The 24750-nt window shown below is 40.9% G+C and overlaps 1 protein-coding gene across 5 annotated transcripts in view; it reads right to left on the minus strand.

Annotated features, from left to right (window-relative positions):
* The window catches only part of Indy (I'm not dead yet), a 114191-nt gene that overhangs the window by 57601 nt on the left and 31840 nt on the right, over positions 1–24750 (minus strand). For all 5 annotated transcript variants that reach the window (XM_070082858.1, XM_070082856.1, XM_070082860.1 and 2 more), the window contains exons 3-4: positions 11859–12108; positions 6192–6322 (exon numbers count right to left, since the gene is read on the minus strand). In XM_070082858.1, the coding sequence (XP_069938959.1) occupies positions 6192–6322; positions 11859–12108 (381 nt within the window). The remainder of the gene's footprint in view (positions 1–6191; positions 6323–11858; positions 12109–24750) is intronic.

Raw genomic sequence — 24750 nt, forward strand, 5'->3', positions numbered from 1 at the left:
CTGCAGTCAAAATGACTGACAAACTGATCAATAATATGCACGCATTCACATTATCAAACTAATGAGCAACACTTGGGTATATTTAATGCCAACGCGTTTCGCCTGTAATACAAGCGTCATGAGTCGAATACAGGTCGTTAATAAAGATACCCAAGTGTCACATATCTTACTCGTCAACTTATTAGTATTACATACCATTTACAATCACATGGGCAAAATAAACAAGAGATAAAACGAGTACTACAGATTTCGGTCTAGGAAGACCTCACTGCAAGATACAAATGCAGACTTAATTCATATTGTTTGGTCTGCAAACGGAAATCTTGCCGAGCGAGGCTGTCTTGGGGACCACGTAGCTGGTTGGTTCTTACTAAGTTTGGAGCGCAATTCGAGAAGCCTTATATAAGCGCACGTGATAAAGACCGGAGAATATCAAGGAAATTATAGAAAACAAAGGCACTTTTCTGAGGGATAAATGAAAAATAATGTTACAACAGTATAGTATTATAAATGACATATAAGTTGATGGGTAAGAGGCATTTGCAACACTAAAGTGCCTTTTATTGTCGAAACGTTTCGATAATAATGATACTTAAATGTCTGCACATTTGTGTTACAAGTGTAACCAACAGTGTGACACTTCTAAGACACAAAGTGGAAGCTAAGTGAGGAGCAGTGCCAAGGTGCCACTAGTGGTAAACTTACCTATCTGCACAACCAGATATAAGCCTACCCACGTGTACCATCAGTGATAGGCCTACCCATCTGCACAACCAGAGGTAGGCTTACCCACCTGCACAACCAGAGGTAGGCCTACCCACCTGCACCACCAGTGGTAATCCTTCCCACATGTACCACCACTGGCAGGCCTAATCAACTGTACTACCAGTGGTTGGCATATCAACTTGCACCACCAATGGTAGGACTTCTAACCTGCACCACCAGCAGTAGGGAGTTGGTGGGGTGTGGGAAGAAGTTGGTTGGGTATGGAAGTGAGTTGGTGGGGTGTAGGAGTGAGTTGCCGGGGTGTGGGAGTGAGTTGGTCTTGTGTGAGAGTCTATGGGTGCGCTGGTAAAGCGTATCAGAGGGTCGTCAGTAAACACGCTAGCTGCTTCTTTCCCCTGCCCAGCCTTGCGTCTGGCATCCTGCTATCATACGTTTTTAAAGACATACATCACTCTAGCTGGAAGACCATGATCAGGGTAGTTGGCTGCTATGTAAGAAACCCCTAGCCAATTTGCCAGGTCTGATGCGTTGCTTGTAAGACCGCGTCGTAATGCTCTGATTAGATTGTGTACTGTGATTGCTACCCTTGTATCGCTGAAGGTTACAGACGTGATAGGTTAGGCTGATTAGGAGGCACTGTGTTGATGCTTAACGGTACTTCGTTTCTCCAAGATTGAGGCTACACTTGTCAATTTTCAAGAAAAGTGACTGCAGTGTTTTAATGTATCCTGCTTTACGACTTTCTTATTAGGAGTGATTTTGTCTTCGTCTCTCAAGGAGCCTATATATATATATATATATATATATATATATATATATATATATATATATATATATATATATATATATATATATATATATATATATATATATATATATATATATATATATGTATATATATATATATATATATATATATATATATATATATATATATATATATATATATATATAAAATAAAGTTTTTCTTCTTTTTTTTAGTAAATGTCTACAGGAGAAGGGGTTACTAGCCCATTGCTCCCGGCATTTTAGTCGCCTCATACGACACGCATGGCTTACGGAGGAAAGATTCTTTTCCACTTCCCCATGGACAATAGAAGAAATAAAGAAGAACAAGAGCTATTTAGAAAAAGGAGAAAAACCTAGATGTATGTATATATATATGCATGTGCGTGTCTGTGAAGTGTGACCAAAGTGTAAGTAGGAGTAGCAAGATATCCCTGTTATCTAGCGTGTTTATGAGACAGAAAAAGAAAACAGCAATCCTACCATCATGCAAAACAGTTACAGGTTTCTGTTTCACAGTCATCTGGCAGGACGGTAGTACTTCCCTGGGTGGTTGCTGTCTACCAACCTACTACCTGTATATATATATATATATATATATATATATATATATATATATATATATATATATATATATATAATTATATATATATATATATATATATATATATATATATATATATATATATATATACATATATATATATATATATATATATATATATATATATATATATATAATATATATATATATATATATATATATATATATATATATATATATATATATATATATATATATCTTTCAACTTTCAACACACTGGCCGTATCCCACCGAGGCAGGGTGACCCAAAAAGAAAAACAAAAGTTTCTCTTTTTAAATTTAGTAATGTATACGGGAGAAGGGGTTACTAGCCCCTTGCTCCCGGCATTTTAGCCGCCTCTTAGAACACGCATGGCTTACGGAGGAAGAATTCTGTTCCACTTCCCCATGGAGATAAGAGGAAATAAACAAGAACAAGAACTAGAAAGAAAATAGAAGAAAACCCAGAGGGGTGTGTATATATATGCTTGTATATGTATGTGTAGTGTGACCTAAGTGTAAGTAGAAGTAGCAAGACGTACCTGAAATCTTGCATGTTTATGAGACGGACAGAAGACACCAGCAATCCTACCATCATGTAAAACAATTACAGGCTTTCGTTTTACACTCACTTGGCAGGACGGTAGTACCTCCCTGGGTGGTTGCTGTCTACCAACCTATTACCTATATATATATATATATATATATATATATATATATATATATATATATATATATATATATATATATTATTTTTATTATCACACTGGCCGATTCCCATCAAGGCAGGGTGGCCCGAAAAAGAAAAACTTTCACCATCATTCACTCCATCACTGTCTTGCCAGAAGGGTGCTTTACACTACAGTTTTTAAACTGCAACATTAACACCCCTCCTTCAGAGTGCAGGCACTGTACTTCCCATCTCCAGGACTCAAGTCCGGCCTGCCGGTTTCCCTGAATCCCTTCATAAATGTTACTTTGCTCACACTCCAACAGCACGTCAAGTATTAAAAACCATTTGTCTCCATTCACTCCTATCAAACACGCTCATGCATGCCTCCTGGAAGTCCAAGCCCCTCGCACACAAAACCTCCTTTACCCCCTCCCTCCAACCTTTCCTAGGCCGACCCCTACCCCGCCTTCCTTCCACTACAGACTGATACACTCTTGAAGTCATTCTGTTTCGCTCCATTCTCTCTACATGTCCGAACCACCTCAACAACCCTTCCTCAGCCCTCTGGACAACAGTTTTGGTAATCCCGCACCTCCTCCTAACTTCCAAACTACGAATTCTCTGCATTATATTCACACCACACATTGCCCTCAGACATGACATCTCCACTGCCTCCAGCCTTCTCCTCGCTGCAACATTCATCACCCACGCTTCACACCCATATAAGAGCGTTGGTAAAACTATACTCTCATACATTCCCCTCTTTGCCTCCAAGAACAAAGTTCTTTGTCTCCACAGACTCCTAAGTGCACCACTCACTCTTTTTCCCTCATCAATTCTATGATTCACCTCATCTTTCATAGACCCATCCGCTGACACGTCCACTCCCAAATATCTGAATACGTTCACCTCCTCCATACTCTCTCCCTCCAATCTGATATTCAATCTTTCATCACCTAATCTTTTTGTTATCCTCATAACCTTACTCTTTCCTGTATTCACCTTTAATTTTCTTCTTTTGCACACCCTACCAAATTCATCCACCAATCTCTGCAACTTCTCTTCAGAATCTCCCAAGAGCACAGCATCATCAGCAAAGAGCAGCTGTGACAACTCCCACTTTGTGTGTGATTCTTTATCTTTTAACTCCATATATATATATATATATATATATATATATATATATATATATATACATGGGCGTCACAGTCCTTTTATCTGCTTTTGTTACACTAGTGACTCGAAACTTCTCTTTGGAGAGCACGGAACTGACTCAAGTGAAGGTGTCCAGCAGGGAGACCCTCTTGCCTCTCTCCGTTTCTTCCGGGCTATCAAAAAATTTTGGTCACCGAGGATCTGTCTAACGAGCTCAGAAACCTTCGACATGCGAACTGGTGTCCTCCAACAAACACACCATCGAACAAGAAGTCAAAGTTGTTGATCCCACTCACTGTACTCTCCTTAAGCAAATGGAAGCCAAGATCAGTGACAGTGATGCTCAAGATACCTTCAATATTTTCTCCAGCTGCCCATCCCTTCCTAAGCTAACTTACTTTTTTCACAATGCTCTCGTTCTTTTGTCAAAACCAAACTGGGAAACCACAACTTCCTCTTAAAGTACATGCTTGAAAAAGCGCTAAATCTTTCCCTGGACGAATTACATTGGGAGCAAGTCACAATTTTGGTCAGATTAGGTGGACTGCGCATGCGTACAGCCTCTCAGATTGCCCTACCGGTCTTTTTATCCTTCAACGGATTCAACGAGCTGGTGAAGGAAATTCTTCCAGAACGTACACACAAACGGACAGGAGTAAATGACTCCAGTTACACCAGTGGTACTAGCATATGGGACACCCTATCAGCACAGACGAAGAAACCAGCTGAAATTTCAGTTCATAAATAATCCACATGATAACGACATACAAAATACTGAGAGGAATAGATAAGGAGAAAGGAGACAGGATGTTCCAGAGATGGGACACAAAAACAAGGGATCACACTTGGAAGTTGAAGGCTCAGATGAGTCAAAGAGATGTTAGGAAGTATTTGTTTAGTCATAGAGTTGTCAGGAAGTGGAATAGTCTAGCAAGTGATGTAGTGGAGGCAGGAACCACACACAGCTTTAACAACGAGGTATGATAATGCTTATAGAGCAGGGAGAGAGGACCTAGTAGCGATCAGTGAAGAGGTGGGGCCAGGAGCTATGTCTCGACTCCTGCAACCACAAATAGGTGAGTACACACACACACAAACACACACACACACACACACACACACACACACACACACACACACACACACACACACACACACACACACACACACACACACACATACACACACACACACACACACACACACACACACACATACACACACACACACGCACACACATACACACACACACACTTATATATATATATATATATATATATATATATATATATATATATATATATATATATATATATATATATATACATATATATATATATACATATATATATATATACATATATATACAAATACATAAAAATATATTTTTTTAATGAACCGGCCGCATCCCACCGAGACAGGGTGATCTAAAGAGAAAAATTAATGTTTTTCTTTTTAAATTTAGTAGACTCTTAGGACATGCATGGCTTACGGAGGAAGACTTTTTTTTCCATTTCCCCATATATAAATAATATATATACATAACTCAGTGGGGGGTGTATATAATGATTCACATTTCTCTGTGTATACATGATAATACACATTCACCTGTCAGTATACGCACCCATGACGAGGTAATACCTCGCCAGTGGCACACCAAGGTCAGTGTCCGGCTACTAGACTTTTATTTTGTACTTTCCACCTGTGGTGCGGCACTTCCACCACCACATACTGTGATAGTTGTCACGAGATCTACACTGACTGGAGACCAGATCTATTATTATTATGATTACTGTTATTATTATTAATAGTAGCAGTAGCAGCAGCATAGTACCAGTAGTAGCTCCAGGAGTAGTAGTGACAGTAGTAGCAGCAGGAATAGTAGTAGTAGTAATGGTGGTAGTAGTAGTAGTAGAAGAGTAGTAGTGTTATGATATATGTTAGTTACATGTTCTATATCTTACATATTTTAATGATTTTTGAGGTCACAGCTGCCACGGCTCTATCTCTAACCAGACCCAAACGACAGAGGAAATATTACAGAGGTGAGAACTACTAACACTCAGTCAAGTGTACAGTGAGGGAGAAATGTGTGAGATTTACCTACAATATCACACATTTAGGAGACGGAGTAAAAATTGGTCATCCTGCCAGAGTGCAAAACGTTTAACAGGCTTCCCCGCTCGACTCTCATATGACAGGTATCTGTCAGGTATTGATATTTTCAACACATGAGCGTACAGCTCTGCCAGTAAAGACACAACTCACCGCGTACAGCTCCGCCAGGATAGCGTCCACAATGGGCACCATCATGGCTGTGGTGGCCGTGTTGGAGATCCACATGGAGAGGAACATGGTAGTCAGCATGAAGCCTGCCATCAACCTCCGAGGCGACTGTCCTGTAATATTATAATAACAGTCATTTTTGGTGAAGTCTCGTCGATGCATTACCAAGACACATACAAGTAATAATAATAATAATAATAATAATAATAATAATGTTGATTTACCAGAAGGTACGTGAGTGCTATAAGGACGGGTTTAAAACTGCGTTGATTCCCTACATGGAAGACTCCATAAGTATGCTAATCATTCCTGTCCCCAGGGATGCTTCAGGCTCACGTCTCGTTGCATCTCAGACAGCAGTGTGCAACTCTCGCCACCTGCCTCTCCTTAGTTTACGTGTGAAAAAAAAGTTTACAGATTTTTTTTTTTCAACAAGTCAGCCGTTTCCCACCGAGGCAGGGTGACCCAAAAAAAAAGAAAGAAAATCCCCAAAAAGAAAATACTTTCATCATCATTCAACACTTTCACCACACTCGCACATTATCACTGTTTTTGCAGAGGTGCTCAGAATACAACAGTCCAGAAGCATACACATATAAAGACACACAACATATCCCTCCAAACTGCCAATATCCCAAACCCCTCCTTTAAAGTGCAGGCATTGTACTTCCCATTTCCAGGACTCAAGTCCGACTATATGAAAATAACCGGTTTCCCTGAATCCCTTCACTAAATATTACCCTGCTCACACTCCAACAGATCGTCAGGTCCCAAGTACCATTCGTCTCCATTCACTCCTATCTAACACGCTCACGCACGCTTGCTGGAAGTCCAAGCCCCTTGCCCACAAAACCTCCTTTACCCCCTCTCTCCAACCCTTTCGAGGACGACCCCTACCCCGCCTTCCTTCCCCTATAGATTTATATACTTTCCATGTCATTCTACTTTGATCCATTCTCTCTAAATGACCAAACCACCTCAACAACCCCTCTTCTGCCCTCTGACTAATACTTTTATTAACTCCATTAAGTTTACAGATATTATTTATATTTCTATATTAACTACTAAACCCATGTGGGAGTTTAAGAGTAGTGGAAGCTCGAGCCTCCGTCAGATGAGAAAGTGACTCGTCTAACAGCGCCTCACTCCTTGAAAACGAAACATTGTCGAAATAAATGTTATTTTTACCCTTGTATCCTCATTTTTTAACCAACTGTACAATATTTATAAATTTATCGAAGAAATTTGGAAAATTGTAATGTTGATTTCCATGAAATAACTCGTGAATGCCTTCTCTGTTTATATTCAAGCCTTCAACACTGATGTATCTCACTTGGAGGAAGTTTTGGACTCTTACTGGACTTTGTAGGTACCAATTTGCCCAATATTCCAGTTCTTGAGATGTGTATCACTACTTGCTCCTCCGGTAGGCATTCTTCTTCCAGAAAGACAAGGGGTACACATACATATTTCTTAATATATATATGAAGAGAATTTAAAACACGAGGTGCTATCAAAAAGTTTGTGGACTACCGCGAAAAAATATCTAGGCTTACCTAAGCACCTAGTTGAAGTTGTCTCCCTGGAAGTACTCTCCTTAGGAGGCTATACACTGATCCCAGCGTCTCTGTCACTTCTTAAAATATTTCTTGAGCTCTTCTTTTCTAACGTCCTTTAGACCAGCCTGTGCGTCTGCTTAAATTTCCACGTCGTTAAACGCCGTCCCTTGAGTGCCATTTTTATTTTTGGGAAGAGAGAGAAGTCATAGGGGGCTAGATCTGGGGAGTATGGAGTGTGTGTGGAAATGACCGTCATATTGTTTTTGGCCAGAAAACGATGGTCTTGAGTTGCATATTTTGCAGCTACTCGCCTCGTGTTCAAATCTTCAGTCAAAATGCTCTGATACGACACATAAGAACTTTTCATAACAACTGAAGTGTCCTGGATACTCTGACAACGATCTTCTTGAATAATCTTCCTCACTTTTGCATGTTGGCGTCTGTTTTTGACGCTGATGGGCGACCAGAGTGTTCATCATCTTCAACTGACGTTAGTTCTGCTTTGATTCGAGAAAATCATTCGGAACACTGTCCGACCCATTGCTTCATCATCAAATGTTTGCTGAAGCATTTTGTGAGTCGTTGGTCATTTTACCAAGCTTGAAACACGATTTCACACACAAACACGCTGTTCTTTCTTTGAAAGATTCCATTCGGTTACACACAACAAAGAATTAACGGAACGACCGACAGTGAACCTCGCCAGACTGCTTCACAAGGGAACGTACTGCACAGCGTCATCTACGCCGCCGCAAAATTTCACCCAAGAAGCACCCCAAAACTCGAGTCCGAAAACTTTTTGATGGCATCTCGTAGACTACCACTGTGAAAAAAAAAAAAATTACAGCCAAAAAAAATACTATTTTTTATCATCTTAAAGTTTTGCAAATTAAAAATACTGATTCATTCAAAAATATATGTTTACAATCTCTTTCTAATAAGTATCTTGATATTTCTTCTTTTATCGTTGTATTTATGAATTTTAACTATTTATAAGTGTTTGAATAGATGTGTTATGGGTTGCCTGGTGTGCTAGTCCGTGAACCATAGACATGCTGTGTTGCTGTAACACTTCAGCTCCAGTTGAGTCATAGCTCCTGGGTCCCTTCAGTGTTGATCTACAGCTCCTGGGTCCCTTGAGTATTGATTCACGGCTCCTGGGTCTCTTCAGGGTGTTCATCTACAGCTCCTGTATCCCTTGAGGATGTTGAGCTATAGCTCCTGGGTTCCTTGAGAATGTTGATCTATAGCACCTGGGTCTCTTAAATGTTGATCTGCAGCTCCTGGGTCCCTTAAAGGTGTTGATCTACAGCTCCTGGGTCCCCTTAGTGTTGATTTACAGCTCTTGGGTCCCCGAGTGTTGATCTACAGCTTCTGGGTCCCCTGAGTGTTGATTTACAGCTCCTGGGTCACTTTAGTGTTGACCTACAGCTCCTGGGTCCCTTCAGTGTTGATCTACAGAGTCTGGGTGTTGCACCCCTTGAATGGGGCCCAATGTATATACTGTACATTTGATGTATATTATTTTACATATAATTTTATATTGCTGATATTTTCAATATTAGCTAAATTGAAAATATCTTGTTTTATATTATTATTTGACTTAGCATATTTCATTAGGTAGGATATAACATTTACACTTACTGTGTTCACTGTTCCAGTGTTGAGTGGCTTCCTGCATTAGCAAACTACCTTGTTAACTTGTTAACTTGTTAACCACCTGGCTTGTTTACCTGCCGGCTCAGTCCTGGAGTAGCTGGGCAGCACCAGGAATCACGTGACCGCACCTGAGCTTGGGGACTGGCCTCCCTTGCTCGCTATCTCTTCTGCTGGTTCTTGTTCGACCAGCATCTCTCTCTCTCTCTCTCTCTCTCTCTCTCTCTCTCTCTCTCTCTCTCTCTCTTGTTGTTAGACTATTTTGGTAGAGTATGATTTCGGTGGTGAGTCGAAAGATACTTCTCGTAACTCTGTGTAACTCGTTCACAGAGCATAGTTCATACTTGGTGATTTTCGACGTTTTACTGAGGTTGTGGGTCACACTGACACTCAGGTCCAAAGGTATATCTTCAAACTTATTTTGTCTGGTATCTGCGCACTGTCGTAGTCAGGAATTTGGTTATGCTGAACCCAGATTCAGTATTAAGGGAGTTTTATGCCTTTTATGGAGGATCTGCTGAAGGTCCCCAGTTAGGGTCGTTATTTTGTCCCCTTGTTCCTGACGCTGAGCTGCTGCTGCTGCTGCTTGTTATATTGCTGTTCGTGAATCGTTCGTCTTACTGTTCAAGTAAGCTATTGCGATTGCCTGGTTAGTCAAGAAGCTAGATTATTTGAGGACGTTTAGTCAGTCACTGTTTAAGTTGAATCGAGTCTTACTGAGACATAACGAACAACTTTGAGCACATACACACATTCTCACACACTCGCTTGTATATACTAGTATTGCTATAATTGCTGACAATATACCAGACGGTACTTTAAGCCTTAAAGATATATATTGTACCTTCAGCACTATACTACTACGAGAGTGTAGCAGCTTATACCCTACATTATATCTGATTCATTTACTTTAATTTGTCCACCTAGACAACTTTGTGAATAAATAACTTAATTTTAATTTCTTTAGTTAGTATCCTATCAGTTGCAATCTTAAAGCACTATTCTCTGGAGATGTCTTTAATTTATAGATACCGCATTTTTTGTTACACTCGGTCCCTTGAGTGTTGATCTACAGTTCTTGGGTCCCTTGAGGGTGTTGATCTACAACTCCTGGGTCCCTTTAATGTTGATCTACAGCTCTTGGGTCCTTTGAGGGTGTTGATATATAATTCCTGGGTCCTCTGAGGGTGTTGATCTACAGTTCCCGTGTCCTTTGAGGATGTTGATGTTGATATATAGTTCCTGGGTCCCCTGAGGGTGTTGATATATAGCTCCTGGGTCCCTTGAGGGTGTTGATATACAGTTTCTGGGTCCCTTGAGGGTGTTGATATATAGTTCCTGGGTCCCCTGAGGGTGTTGATATACAGTTTCTGGGTTTCTTGAGGGTGTTGATATAAAGTTCCTTGTTCACTTATGTGCTTTAATGTATACACTTGGTCTACACATCCTCTGTCCTGCCTAAACCATCCTTGCTCCTCTGCAATCCTATTCTCTCTTACCACTAACTCTTTCAATAATAATCTTATCATACACTTTACTCAGTATCCTCAGAAGATTTATTTTCCCTATAATTCTTACACTCTAGTCTCAGTATTTCTGGTATAAAGGAACTATATATTCTCTCTGCAAATCCTTACGTACCTTCACCTTCCTTTCATGCATATATTAAACAAATATACCGATCACTCCACTATTTCTCTACCTGGTTTAACACTTGTCTTAAGTCTATCCCAGCTGGTTTACCTCCTTTCATTATACTCTTTGCCTCGCACACCTCCCCACACTCACATCTGACTCTTCATACTCCTTTAAAATGTTCTTCTTCCTGCCCATTGCATGATATCACTGCTTCACTTTTGACATCTACATTTAACAGCGCCTGAAAATATTCCCACCATTATTCCAGTCCCTCCACCTCACCATCTAACATCTTCCCTCTTTTGTTTTTAACGGCCAGGTATATTTGCTCCCTATCCTTCCTCAACTTATTAATCTCATTATAAAACCACCTTATTCTCAACAGAATTAATTGATACCTCACCCATTCTCTCACAATTCTTTTAACATCTCTTTTTCTCTCCATATCCTTTGTCGTCCGTCTTTATCGTAAAAACTTCTCATATGCCCACTTTTTCTCCTTTACCTAGCTCTCTGCCTCATCATTCCACCAAACATTCCTCATACTACCTACACCCACCCTCATACACCCATAAACTTGTGCTCCACACTATCAATGAATTCTTAAATCTACCTCTTCGATCCCCGCCTCATTACCAGTACTCTACCTCGACTGTCTCCCAATAGTTGCTAATATCATTCTAATGATCTCCTTTAGTTCAACCACTTGATTCCCACTGATGATATTCTCGTTGTACTCCATCTAATAATAATAATAGAAACTATAATAATAGCAACAACAATAATAATAACGCACCAATGAGAAGGATGACCCTGAGCGCAATCCTTCGGTGCAAATTGCAGTGCTCAACTGCTATCGCAACAGTGAGTCCGCCCAGGAACATCATGTTGGTCTCCTTCATGTAGACGACGCAGACGCTGCCAGTGTCGAGGATGCCCAGCAGCGGGAAGGCGAACACTGGGATGAGCGCCGTCACCGCCAACGGCAGCGCCTCCGTCATCCAGTAAATGGCCATGATGACGATCACGTAGCCGCATCGCGAAGCCTGCAATGATAATTCTGGTTATCGTAACCGGTGGTAGTTAGAGGGTCACCTAACCCAGAGGTATGCAAAATAAAAGGACACAAGTGCAACAATGTGACATTTTATTGCGGCAACGTTTTGCTCTCCAGGAGCTTTGTCAAGCCGTTACGGTTTGACAAAGTTCCTGGAGAGCGAAACGTTGCCACAATAAAATGTTACATTAATTGCACTTGTGTCCTTTTACTTTACATACTGTCGGTAATTCTACCAACATATATATAACCCAGAGGTGTATATCCCTCAGGGTATAACATCCATAGGGCAATTTCTATGTATACAGAACTATAGACGAATAAAACACATGAGCAACGCCTAGGTATCTTCATTACGATAATGTTAGGCTCAGAGAAGTGGGAAAACAGCTTCAAATCCTTGAACCAAGAACCTTTGCCCGACCTCTAGGCACAACCCCCACGAAGGTAAAATGGTTCATGTGATGAGTTAATAATTGCAGAGTGAAAACTAGTGGCGTTGACAAGGAAAAGATCACCTGCACGACCAGTCTTCATACCTTGACCTGTGTTGCTGGCTGATCGGGTTTAAGGTCTATTGACCTTACACACAAGAACGTTAGAATAGCGGAGCACTGCAGTAGGCAGGTCCAACTCACACCCACTCATATACTCGTCCAACTTATTTTTTAACGCTATTTAAAGTTCCGGCCTCAGTGACTCGACCTGGGAGGCTGTTCCACTCATCCTCAACTCTACTGTCAAACCAGTGCTCTCCTACATCCTCTCTAAATCTAAATGTTTCCAACTTGAATATTTTCAACACGTTATTTAACTCTATTTATTCCGGTCTTCCATTCGTATACTTCAGTCATATCCCGTCTTCCACGTCTTTCCTGAGAGGACAAATTCAGTACCTTCAGCGTTTCTTAGTATGGAAGATTCTTGATACATGGAATTAACGTCATCCTTCTTCGTGTGCTTCTCAGCCCATTTATGTTCATTCTGTGAAACGGAGACCAGAACTAAGAGGCATAATCTAAAGGAATCCTTACCAAAGATATTCAAAGTTGAAGCATAACTTGGGGACTTTTATTATATATACTTCTTGATATGAAGCCTTTCAGGTTTAGCGGTAAACTTAATTATAATATTCGCTGTATTGCAGACACCTATGCAATGTTGTCTTGGCTTTACAATTCTGATAATTAGAATTTCTAAAGCTTTTCCGACTTTAGTTTGACTAAGATGTACATTATTTAGTTCACAAGAGCCATAGTTATTCTTTCCCTGGGATTTGAACCTTACACTTGTCTGCACTGAACTGCACCTGCCACTTCTCCGACCACAACATCAACCTATCCAGGTCAACCGATAGCCTTATGTTGGAGTGCCCTCATCATATATGATTTGACCGCCTGTTTTAGTGTCATCGGCAAACTTACGTCTGTCCCTATTCCTTCGTCCCAGTCGTTTACGTAGATTGTGAACAAGGGCCCCAACACTGACCCCCATTTTGCACACCGCTCGTAATGGGTCTTTATTCCGATTTCTCCTCATTAATGCAAAATCTTTGTTGCCTATCAGTCAGCCATGCCTCGATACAGAAGATTATTTCTCCTCCAATACCATGAGCTAATACTCTCTTCCATCAGTCTCCTGTATGGAGCCCTATTAAAAAATTAATAAATTACTGAAGTCCATATGCATAACATCGTATTTAATATCATAGTCTACCGCCTTAAATACTAAAGTGAAAAAAAAGGCTGGTATATTTGTAAGACAAGAACCCCAAGTGTAAACCAGTGTTGTGTATCTGTAATTATTAAGTATCAATTTCACCACAATTCAGGTTGAGCTGAGTGGTTTATAATTTGAAGTTAAGAACGTATCTCTCGCATTTGCTCAGTGACTTATTTGATCGAAGTAGTCGATGTTAGTTTATTGTATTTCAGATCAACTGACCTTCCAAGGTTCTCTGTAGAGTTTTATTAATATTTTAGTACACTACTAGTGTGAGACACTTTTTAATGGTGTGTAATACTAAGTTAGAGCAGGCTGGCGGATACATAACTTATCCAAAATTGCACACCGTCTCTTATTACCTTACGTTTCTTTGTCTTTCTGTATTCTGGATATCATTTTTACATCGTAAAAATTCTCTAATATGCTAACTTTTTCTCCTTTACCATCCTCTTTATGTTATCATACTATCAATAATTCCTCTTCCCATTATCCTAACCTCACAAACTTCTGCTGTCGATCTCGCGCTGCACTCTTCAAATCAACCTCATACCTCTTCAACCTCCTTCTCAATATCACCTTACTTTCTCTCTCTCTCTCTCTCTCTCTCTCTCTCTCTCTCTCTCTCTCTCACTCTCTCTCTCTCTCTCTCTCTCTCTCTCTACCCCACCTCGTTACTGACAGTTATTTATATCTCCTACTGCCTCCTTTTTTAGTTCATTCACTTTCACTTCCCTGTTACCCAATGACGTCATTCTTCTTGTACTGCATTTGCCTTTTACTCTTGTTGTAGCTAATACTAAATAATAAGCCGACTTGTCAGTGGCTCTAGAAACATGTATCTCACTGTTGTCACTGCCCAATACATTATATCCCATCTCATTTATTCTCTTTTACTTAAAATAAGTATTATAAAGTAGCAAAAATCTTTCTGTGACTAATTGAATTATAAGCCCCGCCCCCATTATCCTTCATCCTCGCACCGCAAACTTACATGATGTGCTCTCTATAACACTGTCTTCCACGGTAGCATTTAGGTCATCCACACTCATTTAACATCTTTCAAAATCAATCAGTCTGTCTGTCTCTCTCTCCCTCTCCCAGTTATATAAATATTTACTATAACCCACCGCTCACATCCAGCGTTTACTCTGCTAATAATAGACCTTGAATTAAAATGCTTATATCCCGTGCTGTCTCACAACAGTTCCTCATTTAATATCCCTGCTAACCCCTTCTTTATCTCCAGCTCTCTCAGACACATCCTCTTTAACCCCGTTTACTCCTCCCTAATAAAATTCTCCCGCGCTTTTCAATTTTTTTTTCCTGAGAGCTACGACCTTCAACTTCCTTCAGTACTAAGCACTTTCAAACAACCCAGATTTAACATTCCCTTCCTTTTATTTAGTAACTGATACAAAAGACGAGGTTACTAGACAGATCCATCCCCCATCCTTGCTCCCGGCAGCTTAGTCGCCTTCTACAATTAGCATAGCTTATGGAGGAAGGATTGTAACCCACCTCCCCATGGAACTGAAACACGACAGGGGCAAGAACTGTTAAGAAATTCAGAAGAAAACATCAGATGAGTGTGTAAACATACACACACACACAACAAAGTGCAAGGAGGCAGAGGAAAGTTTTGTTCCCAAGGGAAACAGAAATAATAGGAAGACCAAAACGAGTCCTTGGTTTACCCGAAGGTGTAGGGAGGCAAAAACTAAGTGCAACAGAGAATGGAAAAGGTACAGGAGGCATAGGACCCAGGAAAACAAGGAGATTAGTAGAAGAGCCAGAAACGAGTATGCACAGATGAGGAGGGAGGCCCAGCGACAGTATGAAAACGACATAGCATCGAAAGTCAAAAATGACCCGAAACTGCTGTATAGCCACATTAGGAGGAAGACAACAGTCAAGGACCAGGTGATAAGGCTGAGGAAAGAAGGTGGAGAACTCACAAGAAACGATCAAGAGGTATGTGAGGAGCTCAACACGAGATTTAAGGAAGTATTTACAGTAGAGACAGGAAGGACTCTGTGGGGACAGACCAGATGGGGACACCAGCAAGGAATACACCAACAAGTGTTGGACGACATACATACAGATGAGGAGGAGGTGAAGAAACTGCTAAGGGACATCGATACCTCAAAGGCAATGGGACCAGACAACATCTCCCCGTGGGTCCTTAGAGAGGGAGCAGATATGTTGTGCGTGCCACTTACCACAATCTTCAACACATCCCTGGAAACTGGGCAACTACCTGAGGTATGGAAGACGGCAAATGTAGTTCCCATTTTTAAAAAAGGAGACAGAAAAGAGGCACTAAACTATAGACCTGTGTCATTGACGTGTATAGTATGCAAAATTATGGAGAAGATTATCAGGAGGAGAGTGGTGGAGCACCTGGAACGGAACAGGAGTATAAATGCCAACCAGCACAGATTCACGGAAGGCAAATCCTGTGTCACAAACCTTCTGGAGTTTAATGATAAAATAACAGAAGTAAGACAAGAGAGAGAGGGGTGGGTTGATTGCATCTTCTTGGACTGCAAGAAGGCCTTTGACACAGTTCCTCACAAGAGATTAGTGCAGAAGCTAGAGCATCAGGCGCATATAACAGGAAGGGCACTGCAATGGATCAGAGAATACCTGACAGGGAGGCAACAACGAGTCATGGTACGTAATGATGTATCACAGTGGGCACCTGTGACGAGCGGGGTCCCACAGGGGTCGGTCCTAGGACCAGTGCTATTTTTGGTATATGTGAACGACATGACGGAAGGGTTAGACTCAGAAGTGTCCCTGTTTGCAGATGATGTGAAGTTAATGAGGAGAATTAAATCTGATGAGGACCAGGCAGGACTTCAAAGAGACCTGGACAGACTGGACACCTGGTCCAGCAAATGGCTTCTCGAATTTAATCCTGCCAAATACAAAGTCATGAAGATGGGGGAGGGGCACAGAAGACCACAGACAGAGTATAGGCTAGGTGGCCAAAGACTGCAAACCTCACTCAAGGAGAAAGATCTTGGGGTGAGTATAACACCGAGCATGTCTCCGGAAGCACACATCAATCAGATAACTGCTGCAGCATATGGGCGCCTGGCAAACCTGAGAACAGCATTCCGATACCTTAGTAAGGAATCATTCAAGACACTGTACACCGTGTATGTCCAGGCCCATTTACTCTACTAATCATAGACCTTGAATTAAAATGCTTATATCCCGTGCTGTCTCACAACAGTTCCTCATTTAATATCCCTGCTAACCCCTTCTTTATCTCCAGCTCTCTCAGACACATCCTCTTTAACCCCGTTTACTCCTCCCTAATAAAATTCTCCCGCGCTTTTCAATTTTTTTTTCCTGAGAGCTACGACCTTCAACTTCCTTCAGTACTAAGCACTTTCAAACAACCCAGATTTAACATTCCCTTCCTTTTATTTAGTAACTGATACAAAAGACGAAGTTACTAGACAGATCCATCCCCCATCCTTGCTCCCGGCAGCTTAGTCGCCTTCTACAATTAGCATAGCTTATGGAGGAAGGATTGTAACCCACCTCCCCATGGAACTGAAACACGACAGGGGCAAGAACTGTTAAGAAATTCAGAAGAAAACATCAGATGAGTGTGTAAACATACACACACACACACACACACACATGTACTTATACATTCACATACATGTAGTGTACACTGATTGTTATTTGCAAGGTTTCCCTGTCATCTTACGTCTTTATGAAAGAAAAAAATACTAGCCATCCTACTGGAATGTTAACCATTTAATAGGTTTCGGTTTCACGTCTCTGTGTATATATATCGTGAGTAATTGATAGTACCTTTCCCAGGCACACCTGACTCCTGACCCTCCCAGGCACACCTGACTCCTGACCCTCCCAGGCACACCTGACTCCTGACTCTCCCAGGCACACCTGACTCCTGACTCTCCCAGGCACACCTGACTCCTGACCCTCCCAGGCACACCTGACTCCTGACACTCCCAGGCACACCTGACTCCTGACCCTCCCAGGCACACCTGACTCCTGACCCTCCCAGGCACACCTGGCTCCTGGCCCCTCCCTGGGACACCTGACTCCTGAATAGTTGAGAGAAAATGTCACAGAAGAGTGACCCATAACAAGTAACTGTTGAGAAACTAAACAGGTCACACTCTGAAAAAAAAAATCTGATCTAGATTACTGGTCGTATTTAACATATTACCTCCCAGCTACCAGATACACTCTCATCTACCTACTACATTCTCTCAGCCACCTCCTACACTCTCCCAGCTACCTCCTACACTCTCCCAGTTACCTGCTATACTTATTCACTTAAAGACCTCTGTCCCTCTCAGGTTAGACCTTCTTTTAATCCAAGAATCACTCTGCACATCGGGGGCGAATAACAATTGAATAACTGAGTCCAGTTCAACTGTGACACACTCTAGTAGTTTTACCCATTAAGCTCTACGAAATACCATGCCACGACTGTGAGTGAGCTTTCGTGGGTGACACTGTTCGTGCTCTCACAGGTAGAATAACTGAAGTAGAATAACTGAACAGGTAGAATAACTGTCTGTTAGATATGCACATGAGAACTGTACCGTTTTCCAGGATGTGAAATACTGAAACCACACGATAAAATATGAAGGCGCCGAGATGATACACAAAATTAAAGATCCGTTCAAAAGATATTGAAATGTCACAGATGAAACACTAAGCTTCACTGCTTCAAACTGAGAACTTCAAGAGGATATAATTACCAAGTTTACATTGAGAAACCATTAGTGCCCAATATCATTATAGGAACGCATATAGAATTTGACACAGTCCACCATTCTCATCCACAACTAGGATTGACACCCACCTGTCACACTGTAAGTCCACCATCCTCATCCACAACTAGGACTGACACCCACCTGTCACACTGTAAGTCCACCACCCTCATCCACAACTAGGATTGACACCCACCTGTCACACTGTAAGTCCACCATCCTCATCCACAACTAGGATTGACACCCACCTGTCACACTGTAAGTCCACCATCCTCATCCACAACTAGGATTGACACCCACCTGTCACACTGTAAGTCCACCATCCTCATCCACAACTAGGATTGACACCCACCTGTCACACTGTAAGTCCACCACCCTCATCCAAAACTAGGACTGACACCCACCTGTCACACTGTAAGTCCACCATCCTCATCCACAACTAGGACTGACACCCACCTGTCACACTGTAAGTCCACCACCCTCATCCACAACTAGGACTGACACCCACCTGTCACACTGTAAGTCCACCACCCTCATCCACAACTAGGACTGACACCCACCTGTCACACTGTAAGTCCACCACCCTCATCCACAACTAGGACTGACACCCACCTGTCACACTACACAGTCGCCACATAGGCAGTAACACAGATTAAGAATTTTCCTGATTTTTGTTTCTTTTTATATCAGCTGTCAAAAAACAAGTAAAGGTAGAATTATACAATAGTTAGCCCTCATCAATGACTACCATGAACTCCCATGTACTTGTCCTCGCATAACATCTTGACGCATCAGCCTCCCATCCCATGTCTGCACCTCTCTCTCTCTCTCTCTCTCCATGGCTCCTCCACTCACCAACTTCCAAGATGCATCTGTCATCTTCATATAACGAAAACCAAATTCACCAAAACCTCAGATTTAATTTTTGCCACCATAATGGCTAATTTATTGTGCATCCAGCATCCGTCCTGTGGCTGGGAGTGCATATGGATACACAAAAGGCCTAGGAACTAGGCCCCAAAAGGGTTAACAGAAGTCCATCTGAATTTATATCTAGAGTTCACTTATCTGTTACAAGCAAATTTAGGAAATTTGCTTAACATAATTGGTATCTTATTTTCATTAATAAGATATCTTGACACGTCACATAGGTTACATAATTTTTAATAAAGGAATTGTAATGACATCCTCTCTGTGTCCCCCGTTAATGCTGGTATATAACTCTTGTTTCAAGGAGCTGCAGTTATCTTCCTCTCGCGGATCAAACGTGAATGCCTCACATATTCCCATCTTGCTGCATAATCCCTACAAATTCAGGGTTTCCGTGACTACCCTAGTATGCCCTTAAACATTTTTTTACCTCTCAGGGCTTCTCTACCGAAGGAAGTGCCAGCTTGTATTCCTAACACGTTTGTTTGACTCGCTCTTACTGGACGGAGGATCGAGCCTCGCAGAACATAGTAATCGTGGCACGTCTGCACTCCCGCCTTAAAAGAAGAGTCAAAACACTATAAATTCTATTGCACTTTATAATCTTCTTCTGAGTGAGTCCTTTCAGGGAAGTAGGTGCCATGATGCCGGTGAGGGCCTTGATGCCGCCATGATGCCGGTGAGGGCCTTGATGCCGCCATGATGCCGGTGAGGGCCATGATGCCGGTGAGGGCCTTGATGCCGCCATGATGCCGGTGAGGGCCTCTTGATTCCAGTGAGGGTGTTTTGATGCTGCCACGACGTCAGACCCCAGGCTGGGGTCTGACGTCGTGGATTAAGTACTTTGAAATCTGATGCAGAGTTGGCAGGTTAGAGTCCTGTTGTGGACGTAGATATAATGTTTGTAAAAAATTTCGCCTGTTTGAAAATTACTAAGCACGCACACACACACACACACACACACACACATACACATACACATACACACACACACACACACACACACACATACACATACACATACACACACACACTTATATATATATGTATATATATATATATATATATATATATATATATATATATATATATATATATATATATATAAATACATACATACATACATACATACATTATAACATCCATAACCAATAACAAAGAGTAATTGGTTTAGAAAAAACACGTAAGCAAACACTAGGACATATTTGATAGAACACTTTTCGGTCCTGGGACCTTCATCACGTCTACCATACAGAGGTTACAACGACAGTACATATAACTATAGGGGGAAGAGGGAGATGTGAGCTACACATGGGATGAGGAAAGGAAGACAATGTGATCACGTGACCCCTGTGTTGTCAGGTAAGTGATGCTGTGCCTGGTTGAGTACCATGTAGGCTAATGTTTTTGAAATTTTGTAGTTTCCAGTGTTATGTTCTTTGGTGTCGGTGACGTTGATTAGCGAGGCTTTCAGACATCGTCAGCGTCTAAGATCTCGTTCGGCGAGGACGAACTGTGCCTCATCTCAGGTCATCAAATGTCCCGTTGGAGTCCCTGTGGAGGACACAGACGTACCTTCAGTCATCTCTGTTGCTGGTGTTTCGATGTTCGTTCAGGCGGACCGAAAGATTTCTGCCTGTTTCCTTTACATATTTCTTGGGACAGTATCCACAGGGGATGGTGTAGACGCCCCCTGTGGAAATTAGAGGTGTAGGGATACGTTTCATAGTGAGGTATTTGATAGATGATGTGTTTATGGTACAAACAGTTATGTTGCTCTTAGCAAGTACCTGGCGAGTATTCTAGGCAACATCACCACCTGGGAGCACTATGACCTGCTTAGAAGATTGTTCCATGGCGGATTGTTGAGGATAGCTTGTGCCTTGAGTCTACACAATCACTGAACAATAACACCACTGAACAATAACACCACTGAACAATAACAATGCTGAACAATAACAACACTGAACAATAACACCACTGAACAATAACAACACTGAACAATAACAACACTGAACAATAACAACACTGAACAATAACACCACTGAACAATAACAACACTGAACAATAACAACACTGAACAATAACAACACTGAACAATAACATCACTGAACAATAACAACACTGAACAATAACACCACTGAACAATAACATCACTGAACAATAACAACGCTGAACAATAACGACACTGAACAATAACAACAATGAACAATAATACCACTGAACAATAACAACACTGAACAATAACAACACTGAACAATAACAACAATGAACAATAACACCATTGAACAATAACAACACTGAACAATAACACCACTGAACAATAACACCACTGAACAATAACACCACTGAACAATAACACCACTGAACAATAACACCAATGAACGATAACACCACTGAACAATAACACCAATGAACAATAACACCACTGAACAATAACACCACTGAACAATAACAACACTGAACAATAACATCAATGAACAATAACAACACTGAACAATAACATCACTGAACAATAATAACACTGAACAATAACACCACTGAACAATAACAACACTGATCAATAACACCACTGAACAATAACATCACTGAACAATAACATCACTGAACAATAACATCACTGAACAACATCACTGAACAATAACACCACTGAACAATATTATCACTGAACAATAGCATCACTGAACAATTACATCACTGAACAATAATATCACTGAACAATATCATCACTGAACAGTAACATCACTGAACAATAACATCACTGAACAATAACAACAATAATATCACTGAACAATAACATCACTGAACAATAACATCACTGAACAATAACATCACTGAACAATAACATCACTGAACAACAACATCACTGAACAATAACACCACTGAACAATATTATCACTGAACAATAGCATCACTGAACAATTACATCACTGAACAATAATATCACTGAAATATAACATCACTGAACAATAACAACACTGAACAATAACACTACTGAACAATAACACCACTGAACAACACCACTGAACAATAACACCAATGAACAATAACATCACTGAACAATAACATCACTGAACAATAACATCACTGAACAATAACAACACTGAACAATAACAACACTGAACAACGCCACTGAACAATAACACCAATGAACAATAACACCACTGAACAATAACACCACTGAACAATAACACCACTGAACAATAACACCACTGAACATAACAACACTGAACAATAACACCACTGAACAATAATACCACTGAACAATAACATCACTGAACAACATCACTGAACAATAACATCACTGAACAATAACACCACTGAACAATAACACCACTGAACAATAACATCACTGAACAATAACACTGAACGATAACATCACTGAACAATAACACCACTGAACAATAACATCACTGAACAACATCACTGAACAATAACATCACTGAACAATAACATCACTGAACAATAACACCACTGAACAATAACACCACTGAACAGTAACACCACTGAACAATAACAACACTGAACAATAACACCACTGAACAATAACATCACTGAACAATAACATCACTGAACAATAACATCAATGAACAATAACACCACTGAACGATAACATCACTGAACAATAACACCACTGAACAATAACGAATGGGGTCCCCCATCAGTGCCGTCCAAGCCAACTTATACATGGAACACCTAGAGTCCGAACACTTCGCCAACATCATCCCTTCAAGCGTCACTTGGTTACGTTACGTGGACGATGTCCTCGTAATAACTCCAAAACGTTTTGATGTACGGGATCTTCAGGCAAGGCTCAACGCAGTTGAACCGGCGATCCAGTTTACACTAGAAGAAGAGTCCAATGACAAGCTACCTTTCCTCGACGTCCTCATTCACAAAGTAGACAACAACCTAAGATTTCAAGTTTATCGGAAACCCACCAATAAAAATGATCTCACACACTTCTATTCCAGTCAAGATACCAAGACCAAAAGAGGCATCATCATCGGGTTTTTCCTAAGAGCATACCGAATTTGTAGTCCTGAGTTTCTTGACGAGGAGTGTACATACATTCACCAAACATTCACAGAGTTACATTTTCCTTCTTTTTTCATCAAAGACTGCAAGAAAAGAGCTCTTCAGATCATAAATTCTCCACGCATCAACACCACTCCCAGCAAAGTTATAATTCTTCCCAACAGTCAGGTTGCACTGAACGTCTCAAAAGCACTTTCACAAGCTAACACCAGAGTCGCCATCGCTTCTTGCACTTCATTAAAGGATATAACCAGGACAAAATCCAAGCACCACGAACCAGTCAATGCAGGAGTTTACACTATACCCTGTGGAGGCTGTGACAAGATTCACGTAGGTGAAACAGCCAGAAACCTCGACACCCGCCTCAATGAACACATTTACGCATGTAGGAACGATAACCTGAACAACGCCTGTGTACAACACCGAAATTCCACCAATCATCTCATGAAATTCAGAGACGCCCAATTAGTGATCAAAGAAACTAATTTCCGCAGACGCAAGTGCCTCGAATCAGCACTGATCGCTGTTTCGAATACAATTAAACAAAACAACGGCAGCTTCACCATCTCCGAAGTCTTAGCAAGAATCCTCCTGAAAACAGTAAACCCTGCCATCACATAGTCTCTCCTGTTATACTACACAAAGCACAGAGAGTGAACACTGAAACAAGCTGCCTCATTCCAGTTTATATTTGTCCAACCTATTTTTATGTTACCCAAGTAATAGCTTTTATATCCTTTTACTCATGTACGAATTAATTGCTCTACCATATTGTATTACTTTTGTCACTACCACTACTACTACTACTACTACTACTACCACTAGTGAACATCGAAATGGTACCTCACTAGTATTCACCTCACTCTGAGCCTTTATATACCCTCTGTGTCCATGTATTGTTTGTAATGGCTTGATAAAGCTCCTGGAGAGCGAAACGTTGCCACAATAAATGTCACATTAGTTGCACTTGTGTCCTTTTACTTTACAACATCACTGAACAATAACAACACTGCACAATAACACCACTGAACAATAACAACACTGAACAATAACATCACTGAACAATAACATCACTGAACAATAACAACACTGAACAATAACATCACTGAACAATAACACCACTGAACAATAACACCACTGAACAATAACATCACTGAACAATAACATCA

Source organism: Cherax quadricarinatus, chromosome 8 (genome assembly GCF_038502225.1).
Source record: "Cherax quadricarinatus isolate ZL_2023a chromosome 8, ASM3850222v1, whole genome shotgun sequence".
NCBI classification, from domain to species: domain Eukaryota; kingdom Metazoa; phylum Arthropoda; class Malacostraca; order Decapoda; family Parastacidae; genus Cherax; species Cherax quadricarinatus.